At 32.0% G+C, this 17,856-nt stretch overlaps 1 protein-coding gene across 2 annotated transcripts; it reads right to left on the reverse strand.

Moving 5' to 3' along the window:
- Positions 1–2,832: 2,832 nt before the first annotated feature.
- LOC124356906 (acylglycerol kinase, mitochondrial-like) lies at positions 2,833–17,654 on the reverse strand. Of its 2 annotated transcripts, none has more exons than XM_046808201.1 (9): positions 17,398–17,654; positions 15,524–15,643; positions 12,580–12,748; positions 11,409–11,615; positions 9,310–9,598; positions 8,083–8,220; positions 6,249–6,376; positions 3,941–4,055; positions 2,833–2,933 (listed from the first exon to the last, which is right to left on the reverse strand). In XM_046808201.1, coding segments are annotated over exons 1-9 (1,269 nt in total). In that variant the 5' UTR covers positions 17,499–17,654; the 3' UTR covers positions 2,833–2,931. The 2 variants fall into 2 exon arrangements, with proteins under 2 accessions (XP_046664157.1, XP_046664156.1); XM_046808200.1 differs by having other exon boundaries at positions 2,833–2,948.
- Positions 17,655–17,856: the final 202 nt, after the last annotated feature.

Below are 17,856 nucleotides of genomic sequence, written 5' to 3' on the forward strand. Positions count from 1 at the left end.
GTTACCAAATATTGTTTAGGCTTTACATGCTACAAAGGAGCAAAAGGAAGTAATGATGGTTCTGATAAAAAAAATGGACTTGCTTACAACGTTGTTGTGAAATTGTTAGAAATGTGCAATTACTTGAATAAGGGGTTTCATGTTTTTGTTGACAATTTTTTTACATCAATACCACTTGCTAAGTTTTTATATTCAAAACTGACACACATTACTGGAACTTTACGGTCAAATAGAAAAGGAATTCCCCAACGTATGACCACAAGATTTGAAGTTGGAGAAAAACGATACTGTCGTAAGGGCCCCATGCTTATGCTAGGTAGTCGACAAAAGGCATCCCAGAAAAAACAGGTTTTACTTTTGTCAACGGACAGTATGGCAATTGATGAACTGAAATCGAAAAAAAAAGGAAATAAAGTGTTTATAACTAGTAGGCCTAAAATGATACGTCATTATAATGCGTTCATGGGTGGGGTTGATTCTGCCGACCAAATGTTATACTGCTATTTGGATGAACGGCGCACTCTACGCTATTGGAAAAAAGTAGCATTTCACATTTTTTCGAGGATGTTAGTAAACCTTTACATTCTTTACAAATTGAATACTGATAAGCCCCTGTCTAGACTAGCGTTTAAAATTTCAATTATCGAAGCCATAACTGAGGAATGGATTGGGGACCCTGCACCGGTACAAGTTGCAGGTTTTGGAAATAAGCCTCTTTACCACTTACCTGAAAATAAACAACGAAATTGTTCTGTATGCAGTGCCCAAAGTACAAGTTCCGGTGGAAAAAGAAAGAAAACTCGCCATGCTTGCAAACAATGCAATAAAGGAGTCCATCCTCTGTGCTTGACTAAGCACAAGTGCTAATAAGTGAAAAGTGTCATAAACATAAATTTTGTAAATAACAGTGTAAATATTTTAAGTTTTTAATTTTTAAATACTACTAATACTGGGAAAGACTACTTATTTTTTGTGATTAAGTGAACTAATTGCCATAAACTGTCTAATATCTACAACATAGAACCTGCACTGCTTATGCCTCCATAAGGTAAGAATTTGTTATAAATAAAAATTGTCATGTTTTGGAAAAAAACCATTTTCTCTGTTATTTATCAATATATTTAATCGAAAATTTGTACAAGTATTCAATATAAAATTTACTTGAAAATAAAAATAAATGTTACAGTACAAATATTTTTTTTTTGTAGTGATATTTTTGTTCAAGCTCAAAATTTCAATTAATTTTTTTTTTTTTAGGTTTTAGTCATTTTTAAATAAGCTAAAATATATAAATCTATAATAAAATATATCCAAATGATGCAGTAGTTGTTTACAAACAAAACAAAACCAAAGTTATCGATCTAGCTTCAAAAATATGGTTTTTAGAACAATATATGTAGAGTACTAACAAAACAGCTATTTAGGTGGCAGCGGTCTTAGGTAGTCAGACGCAACGAGCGCCCAGCGGCCAAAGGGTTTAAAATAAAATACTATTAGCTTATTAGACATTTCCAAATATATCTCATAGAGTGGATTTCGTTTCCATTTTGATCTAATTATAAAGTAATATTAAATATGCAAAGGCTAATTTTTAAATAACATATTATTTTTATTAGTAATATAACAATTTAAATAAGATACAAAAAAATAATGTATATACATAATTACAAAATGAATGCTAGTCTGTTTTATATTAAGGATTTTTTTAATTATAAAAAGAATTTTCTAATTTAAATCTATGTTCCGTTTTCAGTTATAATAATCTATTTTTTAATTCTTCAAGAAAATGTTGACCACAGCCTATAAGATACCATTTCTAAAAACAATAAAAACAAATGTTTCATTATTCCACAAGGAGTGTTATGAAATATAAGTCAAATTTTCAGACATCCTATAATCAAGCACAGAGAAAAACTTTTGAGGATAAAGAAATGGACTTTAATGACTGGAGGGATTATTTTTTTATTTATTAAAATCTAATTTCCTCAAGACAAAATTTACTACAAAATATAATTTTTAATTATATTTATGTAAATAATATAACTTCCTTAAAATATAAATGAATAAAAAAATGCCACTCCCTGAAGCTACAACTCAAGTACATACTATACAATTTTCACATTTTTGTCTGATTCACATATTTGGACCTGATAAAAAAAAATTGATTAAATTTCATACTTTAAATGCCTATAGTTCCTTGTAAAGTGATAACACTATTTTTTCTACTTTTTTTGTCTTTAGGGATAGTCCAGGATCCTGGGATGGTTTTTCTTATACCAACCGGGTAAAAAGTCCGCTAAATAATCCTAAGTGCTGTGTATTTTGACACTCATCATATCCCATACAATAAGTGCAAATTCTTCAAGTTGTCACTCAAAACTACCAGTAGAGAATCCAAGGACTAGCAGCATGTCACTCCACTGGCTCTATAAATTTTTACATGATTTGGGATAACATGTGATTATTGTTCCTGCAACTATTACATATAGTGGAAAATCGACTGTATTCGATAATTAAATAAATAAATAGTACGTAACTTTGCAGGAAAAACAAACGTTGACTGTCCACTTAAAAGAATGGAACCATTTGCGACAAAGGCTTGTCACAAGAACTTGGCCAGATAAGCCAGACAGCTAACATTGCTAATAAATTTGTCACTCCATGCGTATAAAAAATTCTTGGACTAGACTTTTAAATGTTGGTTTACTAATATGTAATCATCAACTTTCCTGCAAATCAGTTGGGGGTTGTTGATGTTTGTCAAACCCTACACATTTTATACTAGATATGTACTAATTTTTAAAACTAATGGAGGAGGAATGAAAAGATGAGTTTTGGAAAAAAAATTATTATTACTAATAAATACAAACAGCAGTCTTGTAGAAGTTGTCTGACAGTTTGAGCCATCTAGCAGCATCCCAGCAGTGCCCTTTCTAACAAAGTATAGTCTACAATTAGAACAAACATAAATCATATTAACAGGTGAACAAAATCTAAAAAAGAGATATTTTTAATACATTTATCTATTTATTAGTATATACACTGGATAATAATTTTATTTCATACGTAGTAGGTATCTTATTGATTTTCGCTTGTACTAAATTAAATAAAAAACTGTAGTCACATTATTATTTTTGAGGAAGTCATAACATTGCAATTGTTCTTGTTTTTTAGTTTTTAGTGATCAAGCAGCATACTTAATACTACACATACATTCAACTACTTATATAATAGCACACAACAGACCAAGTTCACTGATTAAATAGCTTATGGTACTTATGATAAGCCTTCTACTGTTTTTGTTGGTATTATGTTGATACTATATTACTAATATACAGGTTATTTGATTTGAGTATTAGTTTGTTCAAGATGTTTGGATTATCAAGGATATGTTAAAAAAACACCAGGGACACTAAAAAGTAATTTTAAAATTCCTTGAGATTACATTATTTAGGCTTATTGAAAAAACTTTGGTTTATAAATAAAGTATTTCTTAATTTGGACTATTGGGAACATTTTAAAATTAAAATAACCATATCGGTCAATATGTTATTTTTGTTAGATAAAACTTTAGATTATTTATTAGCTTAGTTAAGTAAGCTACACAGACTTAAGTTGCATGGTTTTTTAATCAATGTGACCATGTGTTACAGCATTTTACAGTTAGCAGCAATATGTAAACCAAGCATATTATTTATGATATTCCGCTACAATATACTCACAAATTATTTAAATAACACCCCCGTGACAACATGAAAGTTATTCTATAATGCCAATTTTTATATAATTTGCTGATCTCTTTTTATCCAAGTAAGTATTACTTTTATGGAATCAGCTTTTAATATATGAGTACTTTGTACTGTATGCATTAGAAGCAAAATATAGTGAATAAGTACATTAGGAAAAACCTTGATTATGAAATGAAATGTTTGGTACTTACAAGTCTGTGGCTGTTGAGGTAAAAAGACTTGCACTGATTTTGGCATCAGGGTTACTCGTATATGGCGGACTTCATATTCTTCATTGTCAATGCTGAACCATTTCTCTTCATTCTCCTATAGTGGGTATACAACTTATAAACACTTTTATCACTAACATTTATCTTATATTCTATTACATTAAACCTATGGTAATGATAGGCAATTAAAAAAAATATATATGAAACCAATTCAGTTTTCAAGACGTTTTGTTTAGTATATAAGTTTCTGCCCAACTAAAAGAATTGTAACAAAATTCATTTCTGCATTATATTTCCAATTTATTGTGTTGAATATATGTAATTAATAGTGCCGTAGAGTAGCCACTCCAGTGGAAAAACCAGATACTTCAGAATTCTACACACAGGAAAAGATCCAGGAATCACGTTGCAAAACTGAGAAAATTCTCAAGTATAAATGTTTCTCTAAAAACTCATGGAAAAAAAATAATCTGAACCACTTTCTGCATTAGGAGTTAATTTATGATACTCACTTAATTTTTGTTCTTTTATAACCGAAAGTTGTGAAACAGGTAAATGAAAATTGACAACGTACTGGCAATGACGTTGCTGAACAGTTTACTGAGTGATTGACAGCGCCTCATTACAGCAAGGTGTGGTATGATCAATGAAGTGTACATGAGAATCACTGTTGTCACTATGTAGTTCAGCATTGGTTCTCCTAGTGTAGTGGAGTTGGTTTTGATTACTCCCCACCGTTAGATTGCATAATGTTGTAATGTTTCAGAGGGAATAACTACAATCTTGCCAAACACATTGTGACTTTGCTAAAGTTGAAGTTTTGCTTATATCTTTGTAACATATCATCTGAAGACAAATGCAACATTATTTAAACCAGTGGTTCTAAACGTGGGGGGCTCTCCTGGAGAAGCGTAGGAGATTTACAAAAGAGGCATCAGTGTATTAGAATAATAAGAAAGTGTTGGGGAACACAGCTTCAACAAGTTGTAGTATGTTGTAGTAACTGGTAAACAAAAATAAAGAGAGCAGATCTTCTAGAACATTGTAATTTCTCATTCGAGTTTCAATAACTTTTTACATGTTTTCAAATGTTCCTACACTGTTCTTCAAGTCAGTGTGAGTTGAATTATATTTTATAAACATTGTAGTTTGGTTGTTTCACTATGCAAATTATTTATTATGATTTTAACATATTATTCTTTTAGAAGGCTGTGCATGTTTATATGTCTGTAACTTTACTGCAAAAAAGTGTGAAAATAACACATAGTTTTTTGTTCACCTGTAACACGAGATATGCAGTGTCCATTTATTCACAAAGTACAGTCTAAATATTTTTGAAATGTTTCTTTCTTATTCATACAATACTTTGTGATACAACTTTTCCAAAAAATAATCAAATCCTCTTTTCAAAGCCAAAATAATGTATGATAAGTATAATTTTATTTAAAAACCGTTATAATTGTAGATTATTTACAATAGTTGAAATAAATCCTAATATCCAGCTAAAATAGATATGTTACTTCTGCATATTGTACTTTCCTCATATTTGTCCACATCAATCTTCTAAGAAACTAATGATAACGAGGACAACTCTCAAGTGCTTTACCGAATGTACTGTTCTGTAAAATATTACATGAATCCATCAAGTAAATAAAAAGTACTGATTACTGGTGGATTTTCAGTAAGATACAGATTTCCCACATTACTTCCTTCTTCAATAATCATGTTTTATTAAAAACACATTGACTGAGACACATGCCTTACGGCGCAACAGTGAAGGTGTTATATACCGCACAGGTCCTTACAACTGTGTTGTATCTGTCCATTCATCTGTCTGTACGTCTGCGAGATAACTCTAGTTAGAAGGTTCCTGGAGACTTGGGCTTGGTATATTTTGTCCCAAGGAAAAACTTTATTGATTTTAAAGTCAAAGGGCAGTCGTCTGTCTGTGCAAAAACTCTCTTGTTATGTTCTGTCGGGGGTCCTTTTGATCCTCCTAGGTTACGATTTAACTCCTTAGTAATATTTTTCCTAATTTGAGGTGCTCATGGTTAAATATAATTTATGATTATTTCACTTTAATAATCAATAATATAACAAAGGGCCTGAAACATAAAAATTCACTTGAATTACACAAAATTAACTGTTGGGAATTACAACTATTTTTATATTCTGTATATTATCTAAAAATATATAGAACCTGTGAAAACATTACTCATATTCATTATAATACAAAATAATTGACTTTCTTAGATTTTCCTTGTAAAATATATATTTAGCAGTGGCTCACCTGAAGCTGCGTGACAGGTACTATTTCCAGTTGTTGAGCTTCAAGTTGCTCCTGGGCTGTTGGAAGTTCTCCCCTCACTCTCCGCCACCCCTCCTCCACGTACTCCGACCAAGAAGGGTTCAAGGGACCTATAAGTGGTAAACATGGAGGGTTCAACCATCGGTACAATTTTTAATGTTTTCACTTTAGGGATTTTACATCGTATTTATGGATTAATTTCATCAAACACCTTGTAAGAATGTATTGACAGCACATTGAATTGAATTGCTTAAATTATAAAACCATTTAAATCAATTTATATATATATATATTTTTTTTATTCTTAGTGTAAATATACTTAATGATTGTTTTCCCAAAGAAAATAGTAGGACACAATGTAACCAAATATAATATAGGAAAATATGATGCAAGCAAAAAAAATTCAAGACAAAACATTAATATAAAACAGCAACGCATGATTCAAAATAAGAATATGTAATGTGGATGAAAGATACAATACTGTTACAAGACGTGATGAAATACAATATGAAACAGGAACTAACTTGAGTAAAACTGTTCTTTGTGGTGTACTACAAGGATCAATACTTGGACTGTTGCTATTTGCTTTGTATGAAAATACTGTACTGACTTTACTAGGCTTCACTCATATGCAGACGACTTTCACATCTATGCTAGGTGTAAGGCAAGTGAATTGAACATAGCCGTTGATAGTATCAATGAAGACATTAAACAAGTAATAAAATGTACAGAAACTCATGGACTTAAACTTAACTTGGATAAAACAAAATCTATAATTGCTCACTCTTGACTACCGAACACAACTGACATTAACAACATACATAAAATAACAGTGAACGGAATATCGATACCGTACTACAGTAATGTTAAAAATTTGGAATTTACTATAAACTTCACGATGGACTGCTCTGAGCATGTAGCAGGTACTTGTAAAAGAGGCTTTTTCGCAATGCATTCATTGCAGAAAATGCAATTTTTTACAATTCCATATTAAACTAATACTTGTGAAGACACTACTGCAACTCTGTAATTAACGAAATGACTATGGTTTTGAGCAACAAATTCCAGAGAATCTAAAATAGTTGTGTTGGATTTTTGTTTGATTTGCAAAAATATGACCATATTTACTCTTACTATATTTACATGTCAATATTAAAATTAAATGACTTTAGAAGCATTTGAATTTTGAATGTGTTATATTCCATTCTTAAAAGTGGGTTTCCACAATATTTTGTCAACGAGTTCAAATTTATTTGTAACAATGGAATACGGAAGACATACCCGCACTGGATCATCTATGCTGCAGATATTCCACACAGATATTCCATGTCATAGAACAGTAATTTTAGTAAATCACTTTATTGTTACCGAATGCAGAACTTGGAATTCCCTTCCAGATAGAAGTAAATAACTGAAAAGCCGGGCACAGTTCAATTCAGCTCTGAAAAAACTCTTCTTGGATCAGATGACCGCGGCTGCCGAGACCGATGGCATGGGCCTGGGTGTAAGCGAGCGGAATGAATGACCAAGTGAATGGGTTTGAAAATATATTTTCTTTGTAATGTAATATATGTTATTATGCAGAGTAATATTAGTTTTAGTTTTTATTTTAATTTTAATTTTTAAATTATAAATATTATAAACAGATTTAAGTTAATGAAGGAGGAGGAGCTCTTCTTATCGGAAATATCAATTTTCTATTAGCTTATTAAAGAAAACTCACAATTCTCCAATAATTTCTATATTTATCACGAGGCCTTTCGACATCGAAGATGCCATCGTCAAGTGAGAGCAACAGTGTACAAGTAAAACATACCTGAACTAACTCGAACTCCTCTACTATCCCTGGAGACAGCAGGGCAGGAGATGTTGATGTCTACTCCTGTGAGATCTAGCTCAGACACTTCACCACACTTAGTGTTCACCACATACTGATAGTTCACTTGTGGCACTTCTACAACAAACATAACTCACTCTGTACTCTCAGTCTTGTAAGTCTCAAAAATGAATTTATTTATTATATAGAACATTGGCGATAGCTATTACAATGTAGACACTACTTATTTCAAACAACTGTATTAACCTCGTTTGTCTCAAGGCTCAGTGCGACCAGACATTGAATAACATTACACTGTAATTTATAAAGGTATACATACTTTCTCTTTAAAGTATTACAGGATAAAGTATGGAAGAATCTTGTTGTCACATACTAATGACACAAACACAGATAACATGCGTACTACTGTGTTAATTAGGTTCCCTATTAGTTTAAAACATAAAATCTTGAGTATATATATCCTGCACCTATAGACAGAATTTGTAGATTGCCGATTCAATCTATCAACTTTAAACTAGATATCTATTGGTGAGCTATTTACCTTTGTTTTACTAGAGTGTATTATAAAAATAATTAAACAGTCTAACAGAATTCAATAATTATATTTTTATGTACAATTATTTTCAAGAATTCATTAAAAAAATATATTTTATAAAGCATGATCGTTATACTCTTGAAGAAGTTTGGGATCCAAGTAGTATTAAATTGAAATTAAATTACAGTTAAAAATTAAAATAGTAAACTATTTTTGTGGTATGAGTTAAATGTATAATTATTATAAATTCAATATTTCATATTACTTCTCATCTAAGTTTTTATTATTGTGACTATGATTTTAGTTTTAGTTAAATGTATATGTATATTACTTTAGTGACGCCAATAAATGTGCAATTATATATTTTCATGAATAAAGAAATATTGAATTGAACTCAGGTGAAAAGTACAATACCTGTTGCGATGGAATATTAGATTATTTGTTTAGTCTTTTTGAAGATAGAAACAAGATGCGTCTCTCTTCTAGAGACATTGCTCTTAGCTGTATACTTTGTTGTCACTCAATGCAACAATATTCAGGTGCCTAATACAAGGAATTTATGGTCTTCGATGACGAGAGAGCTAGGTATACAGAGTTTTGCTATGGCAGTTTGGAAAAGAATTGATAAGTCAGGGGTGTTCAAAAATTGAACATACTCCTGACTCTCTTACCTGGAGGTTTCTTTGTAAAACTGGGAACCAGGTAGTGGTACCAGCGATGTTGCTGTGTGGGATGTAAGTCTGTGCGAGACTCATAGCAGCGACTGCAGCCATCACAGGCATGAGTGAACACGACGTGAGCTGCAATTGGCTCCTTGTGTAGGGAATTAAACAGAACAGACGCGTAACCTCGAAGAGGACCCAGGTACCAGTAGCGATCCTGCTTGCTCAGTGCATCCCTGTACACTCCCCACCTGATGCCACTTAGTCCATATACTGGTTTTGGTGGTGTTCCTTCTTCCTGTATACAAAGTGTTATAGTTATTGTCTGATGAATGAATATATGTGAGTAAATTTTAATATAAAATAGAAAATTAATATTTTGTAGACATAGTAATGTAAGAGTCTATCCAGAAAGCAGATTACGTTTCATTATGTAGCCACTAGAGACGGGACTATCGTGGCCATTTTGATGTCAGGGCGTTTCTCAGTTCAGTAGCTATCTAGCCCTGCTAGTGAGAGGTTACTCTTGCTCCTTGTTGTTTTACAATAGCAGATTAAAATGTGTGACCTAATTAAAAATACAGCAAGTTGTTAATATAGTTTTTGTTGGCTAAGCAAAATAAACCAATTGAGATTTATCGCCAACTCTGTGAAGTTTATAGGAACGATATGATTATTGAAGGTGGAGTGCGTAAGTGGTGCATCAGGTTTAAAAATGGGCGAAATAATGTGCATGATGACGAACGAAGTAGACAGCCAAACATTTTGACTGATAAAATTGTCTCTAAAGTTGATGAAAAGATTAAAGAAGACAACCGATTTACAATAACAAAACTATCACTTAGTTTTCTTCTTCAAAATTCCAAGAAGTTTGTTCAACGAAATCGTTACGCAGAAGTTAAGTTACCAAACTTATCTTCCACCATGGGAGCTTGGATGATTTATGGATGGTTCTAAAACTAAAAGTAGCACAGGTGCTAGGATTGTGGGAGTGAGAGCATGTAGGGAGCTAGTGGTTCTTATGGGTCCTTATCCCACAGTTATTCAGATGTAAGACACAGCCATTATGAAATGTGCTCATGAGAATCTTCATCTGCGGTATAGGAGAAAGCCAATTAACACTTTCACAGATAACCAGGCAGCATTAAAGGCATTGGACTCTTATGTCTTCAACTCCAAACTTGTCTGGGATTGCTATAAAGTAATTTCTTCCTTTGGCAGAATTAACAATGTGACTGTTTGTTGGGATCCTGGTCATGCGGGGATCTCTGGGAACAAAAGAGCTGATGCCTTGGCCAACTTGGGTTCAGCGTCCAACACAACAGAAACTCAACCGTTCTGTGGTATTTCTAGATGTGAATCCTTTGGGGCTGTTTCAAAGTGGATTCACACTGAATGAGCGAAGGTGGAGAATAAGAGAAGGAGGAGACTGTATCCATGTCTGAAAATAAGAAAAATGGTCCTACAGTTGCCTTCCCCCAGGGTGGCGTCTAACCTTAAGTAGACTCTCCCTAAGTAGATCGTGTCTTCTCGAAATGTCACCTGAGAAAACAACTTCACAGAGTCAGCATTCTCTGGGAGGATCTGCTGTATAGAATGTGTGACGAGTAACAGGAAACTACTGAACATCTGCTCTTTAACTGTCCTACAATACATAAGAAGCGCTACGCCATCTTTGGTAGTCTGGACAAAGGTGGTAATTTCCACAGGAGGACCTGACCGATTGTTTTTGGCGGTTTGTAGAACTACTGAAACTGTAAACTGATTAGTCTCATGGTTTACTTCCAGGGTCCGCAAAAGGCCCTTGAGTCTTAAGTACATGACAATAGCTACATCTTAGAAAAAGAAGAAACTCCACATTATATAGTTTCATGGTTACATTAAAAACATAAATTATGTAAGTAAAACAAAATAGCACATAAATTAAATAGAACATATACCAGTTGTACTAGTAAATTCATGAGGAAATTGAAACATATTGCTAAATTTATTACTATTACATTTTTTATACATAAATCATAAGGAAAGGGTTCTGAAGCACTACTAATATAATTTTGGATCAGTGAAAACCTGTAGCTAAAATAGTTACAATACACTAGACAAGTTACCTGTACAACGTCTACTTTGATGGAATCTATTGTTTTGGTCTGACCACGTACGACAGCCATGGCAGCAGCTGCCATCTCGCCTGGGCTGACAGTACCTTCTCTTCCCAGGCCTAGCAGGGCACAGGCCACAGAGTTGGTGCGACCTAGAGGCAACACACCCACTGGGCACTTGACTCGACCATGAGCCCTCATTAGACCTGTAACTGTCTGTAACATAACAAGCCCTCATTAGACCTGTAACTGTCTGTAGCATAACAAAGTTGTATTGATCAGATACACAGCACCTAATTAATGTTCTAGGGGTGTTTTGAATCTTTATGGTATCATTACTCGAAAACAGCAAAATTAGTTCCTTTTAAGTAAATTTTGAATAGACTAGTTTCTCGATCTTCAGCCTTTATACGCATATTGCAATAGTGTGAAAACAAAATAAAAGCTAACTACCTGTTATAAATATTGTTAACCGGCACTAACTCTTCTACTTTACCTAAATTTTAGCAAGGTTAGCAAACATTAAAATTTTTAGCAATGTTTCCAAATTTATTGGATTGGGAAGAGTAAATATATATATTTTTAAAAGGAGGGTGAAATTGTTTTACCCTCAAAAAAAACAAAATAGTAATATAATAAGTATAGTGAAGATTGTACATTGATATCTCAATCCATTTGGAATATATACCAGCGTATCAGGACTTAATTTAAGCCCCTAGGATGTAAGGGGTTGTTTGCCCATAACTTTTGCTAGGATCGTCGTAGAGATGTTTTGTTTCATTGTTTTTCTTTTGAATTTACCTTTCAAATGACATGTCACAATATAGGGATTGCAATTTGAAAATTTAAAGTGACCCCCCTACCACCCTTTAAAAAGGGGGGCAATATTTTTACACTCCAAAAAAGTATTTTAATAGATATGGTGAAGATTGTAAATCAATATCTTAATCCGTTCAGAATATACGAGTATCTAGGTGTATCAGGACTTAATTTACGCCCTGAACATATATCTGAATCAAAGCAAATAGTTTTAGAACAATAAACAATTATTGAAACTTTTTTATAGCCAAAAATTTCTACTTCCATCATTACCTATAAGCATTATTGAGTACAAACTTTATAAGTGGCAAGACAATTACAGACATAAACAACATAATCATTTAATAAACATAACTCGTACCTCAGACAAAGTGCCATCGCCACCTGCCACCACAATCATGTCAGAATCCTTGACATCAGCAGCTAATGTACGAGCTTGACCCTCGCTCTCAGTCAGCACAACATTGACAGTGTAGCCAGCCAAGTGAAGTAGTGGGGCACAGTATTTCTCAAAATTTGCCTTAGCCTTCCTAACAGCAGTAGATGATTACAATTTGTAAATTAATCACTGCAAAGTATCTGCCCTCTCTTTGCTGGTCGATTATTACATGACGGCCGTCTGAGGATGGAGGGAGATCTCAATTCGATCCTTGCAAGGATCCCCCTTCTATCCTTATATGTGATCTAGTAAGGTTGGTTGCATGATAATCAGACAGCAAGAGAGGCCACACACTTTTCTAACAGACCTTGTATACAATCAATAAAAATAAATAATGTTATCTGATTTGACTCAAATAGATTACCAGACTCCAGCAACATTGTGCCGAGTTACCAGTTCCTTCAATAACCTAATTACCAACATTAATTCTAATAACATAGGTTTAACAAGAAAAATCCACACTTTCTGTCTTATGTATACAATTTTATGTTCTTAAAACATCCATGTTTGAGTGACCAATAACTTGGAAGGCGAAAGGTTTTCTGTTCAAGAGTGAATAATTATTGAATACATCAAATAAAGATGTATAGAATGTTTGCAATATTTTGGGCTGTTCACAGACAAAATTGCTTGACGTTTCTGAACTTTCTTACTTTTAGTTAAAAATGATTTAACCAGTTTTTAAGAACATGCACTAGAGCAGTAAACTATCTTTATATATTGTTAAATATGTGTGAATATTTACACCAACACTCAGACCAGTAACTTTTAGAGATATGCATCAAATATGCATTCATAGTGTGAATGACAATAATGATTAAAATAGCTAAATCTCAAATTTCTGGCAAGTGTTGGATCCAAAATAGAAGTATAATATTGGACTACTGTGGACTAGCAAACTATAAGATATGAATGAAAATAACATGTTATAATCATACAATAAATTAATAAAACATGAACTAATACAATAAATATAAATTTGTTTTATGTTAATATAAAATACTACCATCATAAGAATCTTTTTTATTCATAATTATGCTTTCTGAAATATTATATGCAAATTTTAAGCTAATTTATATTTTTATGTTGCTCAGTTTAAATTTCTTTATACACACTCACAATAAATGATACAAAAACTCAGAATTTAGTACAATATAAAATATTCAAAACCAAGCTGAAAGGATTTTAGTTTTTCCAAAGTTTATATATAAAAATAATGGCTGTATTTGTTATAATAAAGTAAAAGCAAGAGCGTGGTATGAATAGATTTAAACCTAACAAAACTACCATTGAGAAAGAAACATCCAAATTTAATATTTCCCAGTGAATTATCTTAATTTTTTTAATAGTAAATTTGTTTTAGTTATATATATACACTTTCTTCATCATTTAAATTAGATTACAAACTCATATACACACACATGCAAGTACATTACTTTCTTAATACACTGATTCTAAATGTACTAAATAATGATTTGAAATAATTTTACTTATCTCAAAGAATTCCGTTTATTAAATCATTAAAATGCATAATCATTTTGTTCTTAAGGTCCATAAACGAGGTAGGGGTATACCACATGTCATGTAACAGGATTCACTGCATTTGTATGCAAAGTTTCAAATCAACAACTCCTTTTATTGGCAAGATGTCCAACAGACAGATATACAGATAGACAGCCAGAAAAAAATGACGCTCAGCAAAAGTTTCATGGCTGGACATGCACCATCATAGACTCATTCTTGTCTATGAGGAAATAAAGTTTTATGCTAAATTTAAAGCCTACTGATAAAATATTTCTCAAGATACATCATAATGCCATATGATACATTCTTCTTCTTCTAAGGAGCAGCCTATTGCCATGCACTTTAGCGTCAAGGGCACTTTGCACAACTCGGAAGTATACCAACCAGTTTACAATTTCAGCAGTTCTACAAACCGCCGAAAACAACCGATCAGGAGAAATTCATCACCTTTGTTCAGGTTACCAAAGATGGTGTACATGATACACTCTAATTTTTGTTGATTCAGTTACGTTTTTTTGCAGTGACCAAGTCATAACAGTTCTGGTCAGCTAGAGGGCTGTTCCTTAATTACATCTAAAATCAAACTTTTGTGATCCCCTCTCCCTTTGTAAGAGACTTGTAACAGTAACACTAATCCCCTTTATTTATTTATATTATTCTACAAATTGTGATAAGAGTAAAGACAATTTTAAACTACTAAGTAAAGTGTGATTTATAAGTATTAACATAAAACTGGCATCCTTCAACTTCAGAACATAGCTTTGAACTGTTGGCTGTTTCTTCTCGGGATGTACATTTTGAAATCAATGACTCAAACAGTTGTTTCCTGTCTGCTGTTTTAGACATTTTAGTAACATTCTAAATGCAACCATAACGTAGCAAGACAATCACTACGCAATTACATGAAATGGAACCCACTGTACTGTTATGGCAATATTATAGAAACCGAAAAAACCACGAATCTGTCTGGCCTAGTGACTAAATTAGCCAGGTTACCACAGCTTCATGGCATTTCCTGCAAATACAGCTAGTGAATCGGAACATTTTCGACTGGGAAAACTGTCAATTTGAAAAAAGGTTTTATATATATATATATATATATATATATATATATCTTTTAAACCTGGCAGTAGACAAAGGCACCAGCCAAACAAATGTTTCCAGCCCCTAGGAGAGTAGACACACTTTGTTGGTTTTATGCTTATTCCATCTACTTGTCACTAAAAGTATGAAAATTAGCTCCATGTGAAAGAGCCTTTATATACGTGTACATAGGCCGTTACATAACAAAAACTTGTAGTTGTTATCACCTTAAAGCTTATAAAAATAATACAGAACTCACTTTCTATTTGCCGCAGGATTTAAGATGACAGTTACATGTCTTGGTTTAAGTGTAGGAGGTACTGGAATATCTCCATATTGTACTGCTTCTTCACAATATTTCCTCATCAACTGTTGTACTCTGTAAAATTATGATAAAATAATTATTATATACAGTTTTTAATAAAATGACAAATTAAAATACTATATGGTATAAGTGGAAAAATTACATGTTACTTTTTGATGTTCACTGGATAAATTAAGCTAAACGATTCTTTAGCTTAATTCATTTCATTCACTATGAATGATTTTATGTTCCAAGTTGAATCTGACTATAAAATCATTGTAGCACTCATTACTCATAATAACCTACTAAAGACCACTCCACATTGTATGTGGTTCTACATGTCTAGATGTATTTTACTTTACGTATCAAAACATCACTTTCCTTGCTTATTAAATAAGTCTGGATTCTCACTGTACAACCACTGCCACATTTGTTATATATATATATATATATATTGCCATTTATACAATTTAATGTATATATATATATATATATATATATATATATATATATATGGTTATCATTCTCTCCATGAGCAAACCTTTTCAAAAGTGGTGAACCCATTTTACCATTTTAACCCATGCACAGTACACCTTAAGGATTTAACATAGTTTTTATCAATATTTAGAAATACAAACATCAAACACTACGCTAAATAAAATCTGGCCTACTACTTTACTTTTAAAATAAAATATAACAAAAAAAGAATGACCACTTCTAAAACTTTGTAAAAACTAAAAATCACTACTATGTATCAGAACCATACTCACTGTTACAGTCATGCAGTCAATCGGTATGTTAGAGTGATTGAATGTGTCTGCTTCTTGCTCTCCATTTTGAATTTTTTCTTATATTTATCATAATATATATGTTATATTTTGTATTTTAAGTTTTAAATATATTTCAATATATACATTTTTACTTTAAGTTCATTTAATTTTGTATAAGTTAAGCACTTTTGTTATTTTCTATTTAAAAAATAAGTTGATAATTGACCACAATTGTATCAAACTATTTTAATTTACTGTATATAATATGACATTGAGTGTTAGAGAGGGCTTGATAGCCTTAACTCTGCCTTTTTAATTAAGGCTTTTTATTCATTAATTCAAAACAACCAACTTAACGTAACTTCACTTAAAAATGTTTATTAAGTTGTTATCAGTTTGCTATTACTTATGAGCTTTTTGAATTTCCAATTTTCTAATTGTTTGTTTAATCATTATAGCTCATAAGATTATCATTATGTTAACTATATTAAATTAATTTTAATTTAATTTATGATTGTTATTATGACTATAATTATGTTGATATGATTGATAGACTCGGGTTCGATATATGAATATTAAGTATCAATTATTATACCAATCGATATAAAAATCGGGTCTGCCTATCATATTTTACCCTTATTGTCTATAAAATGCAATGTGTTTATTATATCCAAAAGTGTTTCAAGTTAATACAAGTTAGTTAATGTTAAAAAATGAGTATCGGTTCAGTATATCGATAGTTATAATTAAGTAATATCATTTGTCAATATCGCTATAAAAACCAGGTTCGCTTATCATAAACTACCCAATTGAACATGCCTGAGACCTTGCTCTTTGCGATGGTTTCACCTATTATCTTGGTATTTGCTGTATCACCATAATATAAGAAACTGCAGCAATAATAGAATTTTCAACCCTGAACTCACCATGTGAAGGCTACCCGATTAATAAATACATGATTCTGTAATATTATACTACCCAGTAATATAAATATGTGCTAGTTTTTAATTAAGCATTTGTACTGTATGTTAACTGACAATCCTATTTGTAAGTACTTACTTATATTTTTCATGTCCATAATTTATTCCATAAATTACAGCTACAGCTCCAAAAGTTGATTTTTTCCAGTTATTACGAATAGTTCTAACAAACTTAGCCATATCAATATTAAATTGAAATTCTACCAACGAATTTAAAAAATTTTATATTATCGGGTCACTGTACATTCACTATAACTTTCATATCTGTTTGTGTAGTAAAACTAACCTAGTTAACTTAGGCATGGAATGGAAAGAACAATAACAAATGACAGTCGTCTGCTTGCTGTAGCATCAACCAATGAAACACCCGGTGTAAACGGTTACGTAGAGTAATGATTTTTATACAACCATGCAACATAGCAAAGCAATTTATCTTACAGTAAGGTATAAAGGTTCGTGGTTGTTTATAAACTAGCCTCACACTCTCATAGCTATAATTCGATGTGATCTGACTATGTATTTAGCAATATAATGGTAA

The sequence above is a fragment of the Homalodisca vitripennis genome, chromosome 3 (assembly GCF_021130785.1).
Source record: "Homalodisca vitripennis isolate AUS2020 chromosome 3, UT_GWSS_2.1, whole genome shotgun sequence".
Classification (NCBI taxonomy): Eukaryota; Metazoa; Arthropoda; class Insecta; order Hemiptera; family Cicadellidae; genus Homalodisca; species Homalodisca vitripennis.

Bases quoted from the DNA above. Each gene is read 5' to 3' on its own strand.
- LOC124356906 (XM_046808200.1), bottom strand. From the start codon at position 17,498: ATGGCTAAGTTTGTTAGAACTATTCGTAATAACTGGAAAAAATCAACT. The intron at 9,599-11,408 runs GTAACTTGTCTA...CTTTGTATACAG, and splicing joins TCAAAGTAGACGTTGTACAG to GAAGAAGGAACACCACCAAA. The intron at 8,221-9,309 runs GTAAGAGAGTCA...TGTTTGTTGTAG, and splicing joins TTTTACAAAGAAACCTCCAG to AAGTGCCACAAGTGAACTAT.